This window comes from Cyanistes caeruleus, chromosome 8 (assembly GCF_971803275.1).
Source record: "Cyanistes caeruleus chromosome 8, bCyaCae1.hap1.1, whole genome shotgun sequence".
In the NCBI taxonomy this organism is placed as follows: domain Eukaryota; kingdom Metazoa; phylum Chordata; class Aves; order Passeriformes; family Paridae; genus Cyanistes; species Cyanistes caeruleus.
In genome coordinates, this window is record NC_141708.1 from 247,735 (window position 1) to 257,443 (window position 9,709).

The 9,709-nt window shown below is 39.3% G+C and overlaps 1 protein-coding gene and 1 long non-coding RNA gene across 3 annotated transcripts; one reads left to right on the plus strand and one right to left on the minus strand.

The window, feature by feature from the left end:
- Positions 1-801: 801 nt before the first annotated feature.
- On the minus strand, positions 802-8,642 carry LOC111931665 (vertebrate ancient opsin-like). Its single transcript, XM_023930366.2, has 5 exons — positions 8,016-8,642; positions 6,282-6,492; positions 5,549-5,666; positions 3,036-3,275; positions 802-1,870 (listed from the first exon to the last, which is right to left on the minus strand). The coding sequence occupies exons 1-5, from the start codon at positions 8,374-8,376 to the stop codon at positions 1,691-1,693; spliced, it is 1,110 nt and encodes a 369-aa protein (XP_023786134.2). The 5' UTR covers positions 8,377-8,642; the 3' UTR covers positions 802-1,690.
- On the plus strand, positions 5,601-8,451 carry LOC111931666 (uncharacterized). Of its 2 annotated transcripts, XR_002865705.2 has the most exons (4): positions 5,601-5,691; positions 5,763-5,878; positions 7,192-7,331; positions 8,166-8,451. It is a non-coding gene; the product is annotated as an uncharacterized LOC111931666 (long non-coding RNA). The 2 variants fall into 2 exon arrangements; XR_002865706.2 differs by lacking the exon at positions 8,166-8,451 and having other exon boundaries at positions 5,603-5,691; positions 5,790-5,878; positions 7,192-7,530.
- Positions 8,643-9,709: the final 1,067 nt, after the last annotated feature.

Below are 9,709 nucleotides of genomic sequence, written 5' to 3' on the forward strand. Positions count from 1 at the left end.
AACACTGGATAACAGGATTACTGGTAAAGAATGTGCCTGTCAGAATAAAGGGTTTAAGATTTGGGTTAAAGATTGAGCCCTGCAAAAGTTCAAGCCCACTGAGGCCAAAATTACACTGTGAAAGGCAGTCACCTCATGAAATTTTGTGAGATGAATAGGAAGACTGTAGAGTCTTGCAGTGAGTTCTCACATGTGCAGCTCATGATTTTATTTGTAGACTAACTCCCCTCTTTGGATCTTACCATCCCAAAATGAAATCAGGGCAATGGAGTCTGAACATCCTTCTAATCAGAAAACAGAAAGTAATCCAATGTTTCCTAATCTCCCCTCTTGTTCTGCAAAGGACACCTTGTAGAAAAGATCCAAAGGGCTTTTGTAAGATGCAAATGGGAGAGTGTGCCTGGCCATGGGTGCTGTGAGGGGCCACAGGCAGGAGCAGGTGGCCAAGCAGTTCACCAGGTATGCCAAGGCCAGAGGGGCTCAGGGACACGCTCCTGTGCCTGTTCCTCCACCCCAGCAGGCAGCTGCAGCTCGCCTCCTCACAAGCAGGGGATCATACAGAAGCCAGTCCCTGCAACATTCCAGGGCTTCAAGATGTGCTTTGTGCTGTGTGCCTGTGTCCCCTCTTCCTGATCCTCCAGCATCTCCAGCTGCTGCAGGAATGGTTCTTGACTTCCAAGACAGCAAGGTACTGCTCAGGAGCTAGCTTTGACAAGTATATGAAAAGTATCTCAGGTAGTCCCACTCTTTCTCAAGGCAATATAGTTTTTCAAACATTTACAGAAAGCAGAAAAAAAAATCTGTTAGAAAGAAAACTTCTTTATTCTAAAACAATTCTATTTCTTTGAAGTAAAACTGAACCACAGATGATTCATTCCATATTGCAATTCTATAGCTAAGGCCTGTACAGGCTGGAGCTAGTGTAGCTTCTCTGTACCACTATGGAACAACATTTGTTTTAACTGGCATTGTACTAATGTCTTCTGTAGAAATAATGGTTTTCCATCCTAAAGCATTTAAATACAGTCAGCCTTTGCCTTTCCCCCTAAAATGCATTCACTTAAGAATAGAGTTTATATAGGATTAAAATTCCAATGTGCCTTACCACAAGCTTAGTTCTTAGCAACATTTCATACAATGATCCCAAGCACTGTGTGAAACAGAAATCTGTCTTTATTACACTCATAACCTGGTTTGGCTTTTCATGTGCAAGTGACGTTCCACTAAGGCTAAGTATATTGCTGCACTCCATTGTGTGAATTAAATATGAGATGGAATACAGCCATGGAAAGCTGGCAATTTCTGTTTGTTTTCACTGCTCACAGAAGCTGTATTTGTGTTACAGTCCTTGCTCCTGAAAGCGGAGGTGTAATAACAAGTTAATAATTTATTCTGGATTCAGCAGTCTAATTAAAGCAGTGAGGATGAGACTTAAGCAGAAACAGGGACTTAAGGACTAGAGGGAGAGAAACACAGAGCAGTGTGGTGCCACTACCTGCCGCAAGCTCTCACACTCCCTGAGGAGCCTGGCATTCAAAAGCTGGTGTCCACAGGACCACGATGTCCCCAGTGACAACATATCTTTATATTAGGTGATTGGAACAATGAAATACACTGTAGCTTTAAATTAGTGATCCCTCTACATGGGACACATTTTGTTTTCTGAAGTTGTCAACAGAGCCAAAGATTGTCAGCTTCTGTGTTCATCTCCTGTTTTCCTCTTAGAAATGGTGCTGTGGACTGCTGTGGGGGACATCTCGCTGCCTCTTCTGTCCTGGGTTAGCACTGCTCTCTCTGAAGTCAGGTTCGTCTTGGACTCTGCAGTTCCTATGGCACTGCAACTCAACATTTGAATCAGACACTGCCTGAACTAAAAAGTTGAAAATACAGGAGATCAATCAAAACACATAAGAAATTTAAAATCAGTTCTGCATATTAGCTAAAAGTCTTGGAAATTATTTAATTTATCAGTTGGGAATATAAAGAAATAACCCCATAAAGTATATTTGCCTATGCCCCCATGAAGAACTCTAAACTCAAAAATTAACTACATTCTGAAAAGACCCAATCTTAACCTAAAAAAGAATTTTTCTTTTCTGCTTCTAGCTAATCATATCTAATGGACATAATTGATCATCTCTCCAGACTCATGCCTTCATATACTAAATTCCTGTACACAAAGATAGGTTTTTGTTGTTCATATCCACGAACAGGGTAAAGAGTAGCACACATCTACATGGTTTGGGAGATCAGAGTGCTGTCCACAAGATGTGAGATAAGCAATAGCTTTTTCTGCAGGACTGGATAAATAAATTCACCATTTTTTATTCAACAGTCACTTAGCTATTTTTCTTTATTTAATTTATGTGCTTGATGCTGCCACTCAGTAGCTGCATCCATTGCAGAAATCTGCCCATGTTTATTATCTTATCACTGTGAGTACATAGAACTCTGGTTCATCCCCATGTCAATTCTTTTTCTCTGCATCCAATCCTCTGCCCTAATTCCAGAGAAGAAAGCTCCCTGTTAAATGAATGTGTGCAATCCTTCTACTCCCTGCACAAAAATCACAAATGCCTCATTTCCCCAAGATAAGGCAAGTTTGAAAATGTGCACCCCACCTCAAAATCAACTTACTGGTGTTGCATTCCTAAAGAATTATTGAAATATACTGGGACAGTCTTGAGAACATAATTTCCATATGGGAAACTAACTCATGTTCCCCAAGGGCTGATTTTCCTTTATAATATCTAAATTATTAACATTAATAATATTATTAATTAATATGACATTAATTTAATGTTAATATTAATTAATATTAAAGATATTATTAAATATCTAATTATTAACATTTATATTCCAATAATGCTCAGAGGTTTACACTGTTTTCCACCAGGCAGATTATTTGTTCATTTGAAATGCTGGATATCGTAATGCTTGTTAGCTAACACGTAGGCAGGTAGAAATAATTCATCATAAAGCAAGACAAAATCGCAAAATATGAGTGTTAGAGACACTCTGAGAGCATACAGTACCTGTTTGTTCATAAAGACATAAATAATTGGATTATAAATTGTAGCTGTTTTGGAAAAGAAAGCCGGAATTGCTGCCAGACAAGGATCCAGCTCAATGGAGGGATATGCAGTGACTAGGATAGAAAAGGTAGCGTATGGCATCCAGCAGATTAGAAAGGCAATGATCATAAAAACAACCATTCTAGTCACTCGTCTTTCAGTTCTCCTGGTAGCTCCCAGCTTTCCTTGTGCATATGACACCTGAGAAAAAAGACAAGATTCTAGAAAACAAACAACAAGGTGTCCAAGCAGTGACTTTAGTGAGCTGTCTAGCTGCCATGCTAGAGGGGAAGATATGCTCTTCCCAGTTGTGGCAACACAGAGGGATAGGTGCCAACATTATACCAACAATAGTAAATTCTCCTTTGCTTAAGTATCTTTGTATTTTATTGTCAAAGTGAAAAAGAAGGTCATCATGGTGATTCATGAGCAGATACCGAGCTGAATTCAAGCACTTTTTATTCCATGTAGCTTTTGCAGACACTGGGTGTCTGATACGGATATTACAGACCACACTGCTGAGGCTGCACAACCTTCTCACCAAGGGGCAAATTCACACCAGGGGAGCCTGTCTGGCTCAGTGGTGCTTTATGGCCTTCCCCAGAAGAGCATTTATGGTCTAATGATACCAGAATTAAAGTGGGATTGGGGCATTTAGTAGGAATGCTCTCCCTCTTTTCCTCAGTGATCATGCAAGAAGTTTAAGCACAGATGTTCATACAGAGATTAGCTGATGTCAAACAGCATCCTTCTAGGAAACAACCTTGTTTGGTTTCTGATGACTTAGTGAAACAAGGTGCTGTTATGAAATGTTATTTTACATGAGAAATAATTACTAACTCAGTATGGATCCAGAGAAACCTGATGCCAGGTCTTGCAATATTACATTCTAATAAAATAAGATTTGTTTGCATAACATGGCCTTTTAACTTCCTGCAGTAATGTTAGAACTCTACGGAGACATTTTCTCTAATAATTTTTGAACTCCACTCAGAGAATTCAACATATTTTGTACTTAAAGAGGTATAGAAACACCTCCTAGGAAGAGCGATGTCTCCACCTCTGTAGAAAGCTGCAATGTGTATCAGTTTTTACCAAATATAAACATAACAACAACAACAACAAGAACAATAATGAATTGTTACAATAAGTGCAAGTTACTAGGCATTAACAAAGGCTGTGTTTGGTACTGATGAGATATTCCCTGCCAATATATGAGATTCCTGTAGCATTTTTTTCATGTATGCTGTTCCTACACAGACAGCGGCCCAGCCTCCCTTTCAGCAGAAGTGCAGTCCCTGGAAAACTAACACAATCTCCTCTATTGCACTTTCAACTGTTTCATCTTTGTTTTGTATCAGCCTGGTCTTTTTTTCACATACAGCTTTTCCTTTCTCACTCAATACTGATTAAGAAAAACATACTGGTGCTTTATCTTCTAAAAAAGGAATACTGCCATAATAATTTACCTCTGTTGTAAACTGCTAATCTGATATTTTCCCAAAGATTAATTTCTTTCATCAATTTTGATGTTGAAAGCTACAATTGGCATTGTAAAGCTGGGGTCACTGGGACTGAGGGACTGGCAGACTATGAAGACACAACTACTCCACTCAGGAACAAGCCTACACTGTGACAGCCATAGGACAAAATGCATGAAGAGGGTTGGTTGGGAACCCCCAGACACCAGTTCTGGTGCTTGGATCTCTCTCTGTTCACTGCAGTCAGATTTTTGAAAATGAGCTTAGTTGTGAGATATAACCATATGGCAATTCATTACTAATTTACAGAATATGTTGCAGGTACTGGCTTTTCAGAGCTTTGCAGTTATCAATATTGTCCCAAAATCTTGTCCCCAGATCCTGTACCAAATAGGAATTTTCTGATGCTATTGTCTTCTTTGCCACTTTTTGCAGCTTCTCCTTTGGATCAGGTCAACACAACCACTGAAGAAAATTCAAAAGCATTTCTCAAGTATTTTAAATATTCCTGGACAAGCTAATATTTTGTTTATTAAACAGCATTGCATTATTTACAAAGGCTACATCTTATTTTGAGTATTACTAAGTAGTAGGCAACACTCTTACAACTGCAGCCATTTTAAGCTGAATTCTAATTTGCCTGGTTTGAGTCTTATGAAATGTCAATGAATTGAAGCACACTTGTGAATAAAGCAGTACTGGATCGCTCTGTTTATTTATGAAGTAGACATTCTTTCATTTGTATGATGTTTGACTAATGAGATGTACTGCTAAGTGACATGAACTCCACACGTTAAAACATCACTTCTAACCATAGCGTGAATTTCTGTGTGTGTAAGGATAATTATATAACAAGGGATATAACTGTGTGTGTTTGCTGCCTGAAAATCTGATCTGCTTATATCTGATCTTTATATAAAATCAAACACAGTAATTCCAAACATTTGCATGCATACACATTTTACAAGTTTACTTCTGAGTGCTTCTTCTTACCTTTTTTACCTTTTGCACTAATTTTCCATAGGATACCAGAATCACCAGTAAGGGTACTATAAAACAGGTGGTGAAGAACGTAATGATGTATGTACGGTCAGCATTAGCTCCTGAGTACCTGGATAAAATACAAAATAGCTTGGGTATGTATTACTTCTAAGTGTTATTATTATTTTCTTGAAATATTAATTTTTTTTTTCAAAAATGTCTGTAGTACTTTTGTCGAATGTTTTTATTCAAGATGCCCCTTTGCAGCTCTACTCATATCACCAGATGGAGCACTGGGCCATCTCCCTGCCCAGGGGCTAGGAGAGGATTCTACAACTAAAGGTACAGTACAAAAGAACTGTGGGCTGATTAGGTGGGGAGGAATGTGTAGTCCAACCTCCTGCTCCAAGCAGAGCCAGCTATGGGCTCAGACCAGCTTGCTCAGAGCTTTGTCCAGTCCTCTGAAAAAATCTTTCTCTTTATCCTTTGACTCCTGACAAAAAGCACAAGGTCTAGGATGATGATTTTCATTAGAGATGGAGGCTCCACCCTTTAGAAATTTTTGGTTTAGAAACTGATCGTGGAAAATTTTGATCAGTTTTATTACCACTTTCTCTATATCTGGTTTTTTGGGTTTTTTTCAGATATTTACATCATCTTTAACCCTTTTCTTTAAATTCCTGGCCCTAAGGCATCCTGAGCTGCAAGTTTCATTTTTTACCATACTCTGTGAGAGTGGCCTTACCAGTTAGGCTCACAAGTAGTTCCAATCTTACTGGTGGTGTAACTGCTCCAACCAGTTGTTGGTGGAATGGTCCAAATGAAGGAAAAACTCCACACAAAGACAATACCTAGAGCTGCATGCTTCCCCCTCAAGCGTGTATTTCTCAGCGGGCGGCAGATCACAATGTACCGCTCAAAAGCCAACAGAGCCAGAGACCAGAGAGCTACAATGCCTGCAGAACACAGTCAGAATCAAATTTGGGTAGATAACTGAAAACACCATTCCAAATTACAGAATCCCTGAACTGTTTATTTTGAAAAGCATCCCTGGAGGTCATCATTTCCCCTCTAGCACTGTCCATCTAGCAGGTTGTCAGGACCAAGTCCAGCTGGGTTTTGGGTATCTTTGGAGATGGAGACTCCACAACCACTCCGAGCAACCAGTTACACTGTTTGACTACCCACTACATCAGACACCTTTTCTATCAACACAGGTTATGAAAGGATGGGCAATTTATGTGCATTATTCTAATATTAAGGAAGAGCATAAGAATTTCACATTTGTCCAGTTTGCCAGTCTACAGTATAAGGGCTACAAAACCAAGCAGCTAATCAGGCCAGTTAAGAGATTAGGACATACACTTTTTGTTTGGTTCTACTCTGAAAAGCTGCAAATTATGTGTAGCATCCAAATTAATTACCTAAAATCTTCAAAATGTTATCTTTGCAAAAAAATTTTCAGGCTATCAGAAAACTCAAACCTGCAGACAGCTGCCCACAATATTAAATTATCAATTTAGGTACATATTACCTGGCGGGACACCAAAATCTCAAAATTGCCTGATCTTGCTCCATAGGACACGGCTTACTTCCCACAAACTGATGTAGAAGCATTGTCCCTCACTGACATTCCCTCTGTCTAACCTAAACAGGCAGAGAGCAGCTGTGGGACTCCTTTTCAGGCTGAGGATCAGCACTGTGTGTGATTTAGAGCAGGGAGGACAAGCATTTCTGGCTGTCTTCATGCAGCTTCAGGAACGGGACAGGACGGAGGAATGAGTATCTGTCTCAAGTGAGTAGATGCCCCATTTTAAACTAACATCCTATTTATTCTGCAGAGATGTATTTATATGGGCTACTGTGTGGTGAGAATTTTTCCTCTTAGGGTACTTCTAATATTTTTTGTAGTAAGTGAACAAAGCCACAAAAAAAATCACAAAAAACAAAAAAAAAAAAACCACAAAAAAAAAAATCACCAAAAAAAAAAAAAATCACAAAAAGATGTAGATGTGTGGACAGACTGTCACAGGTGTGTCCCAGCTCCTCAGAGCCCCTGGAGGACAGAGAACACAAGATGCTCTGTGCCCTGAGATTTTCCACAGTTCATGGGCAGCCACTCACTCTTTTTCTCTCTCTCTTATTTATCCACACACCTAAATACAAATATTGAAAATAGCTATGCATAAGGATCTTTTCCCTGAAATTGTTTTACCATAAGCCCCACAGCACTGTTATTCTATTGGTAAGCTTTTCCTCATTCTATGAACATATCCAATGATGAGTACACTTGCAACAGGCCATGTATATGACAGGGATAGAGAGATATATTTTTCACTCTCCACTACAGAACATATGTAGCAGGGGAAAATACCAGTGAATCCATAGGCATGCAAAGTCAGTGATTCAGGAAGCTGCAGAATACATTGAAGGAAATTGAAGGAAAAGAACATACAACTACAAATAAAATCAAGCTTACCAAAAAATGTGACAGTAAATCCTTCCAATACGCAAGCCCAGTATCCCATAAAAAAATAACCTTTTAGATTTGTTAAAAAGCTGATGGTACCACCAGTCAATGAGACCAGGAAATCAGCCACAGACAAATTGACTACAATATAATTGACAGGCTGTCTCAATTGCTTGAACTTACAAGTTACCAGGATTACAGCCAGGTTCTCAGCAAGTGACAGGGAGGTCACCACCAGCATTACTGCTGCCAGAAGCCTGAACTGCCAGGGCGGGATGGAGTCCAAGGGCCGACGGAAGGGATCCCACTTCACAGGAGCAGAGTAACTGGACAAGAGCGACCCATTTTCAAATGCTCTGAATGCATCCATTACTTCATTTAGTAGCAAAAATTATATCATATAATATTGGAGTTTCAAATCTGTAAATAAAATTCAGGATTAAAAGGACATGTTTGTTCTCTCCAACAAAAGTGTGAACAAACTCCCCCTCCTTCTGCTCTCCAATAATAATTGAGGAAAAAATATCTCAGTTGGAGGAAGGTTTAATGCTGCAGAGTGAAAGTGGGAACAGGGATTAGCAAGAATATCTCCTAGAGCAACTTCTGCCCCTCTCTGCCCACTGCCTCTCTCTCACTGCAGCTGTGCCTTCATCTGTAGTAGGACCCAGCTGTAGAAGCTGCAGCTTTCCTCCTCCTGCAGCAGCCAGCAGGGCTGAAATACCTCTCAGCTCAGCCCTACTCTGTCAGGGGAAAAAAAAATCAGTGTTTGCTTGGAAGCCTCCCACACTTTCAGCACTTTAAAAAGAAAGGCTGCCTGGTAAGAGGGAGACATCTGTGGTGAGCCAGAGTTTACAGGAATTTGGTAAAAGGGACTGTAAATGTTGAAATCAAAATAATGTGATATTTGACATTATACTCACCCTTCTTATTGGATGGTTCCCAAAGAATTCTCTATGGATGAACTTTCCTCTATGGACTTTGAGAAACCGACAGATAAGACAACACATGGAACCAGCAGGGAGCAAAAACCAGACTGAGGGACTCCTTTCCTCTAGCTGCACAAGATTAGATCCCACTGTCTCTTTGCAAAACAGTTATTTTTTTCTTAATCAACCCGACTATCTTAAATACTCAATAAATGAAAATAAATGTTCTAAATATTTCACTTGTTCAGAGGCCTTTATAATGATTGATGTAAAGATAACCTACATCTGACTGCAGAAATATGTACAATATACCTGGGGTCTCATTATATACATGTCATATTTAGTGAGGTTCTGCTGCTAATTTCTAGCCCCAAAATGCATTACTTTTAGCTCAGCTTCTGAGTAGTCTTGCTTTCTTAGATCAGCTAATGATTGAAAAATGTTCTGAAAGAATGCTAAATATAATTAAAATATCAAAAACTGAAATTCAGCATCAACAGAAACAAAAGCAGCCAAGTTTTCTGCTTCATACCAACAACTGAATCTATCTTTACCCAAAACAACTCCTATAGCCCAGGTAGCTGGTGAAAAGACTTGACTACACATTGCTGACATGAGGGACTGTATGTGTTGTATCATTTTGCTGGCAGAATTTGTCAGTTTGTTGCTTAAACATGCCATCCAACCTCTGATTAAATTGATGGAATTTAACAGAATAGTAAGAACTGAGACATTACTGAAAGTTAATTGCAAATATGGATTTCAAGAGCTGTCCCT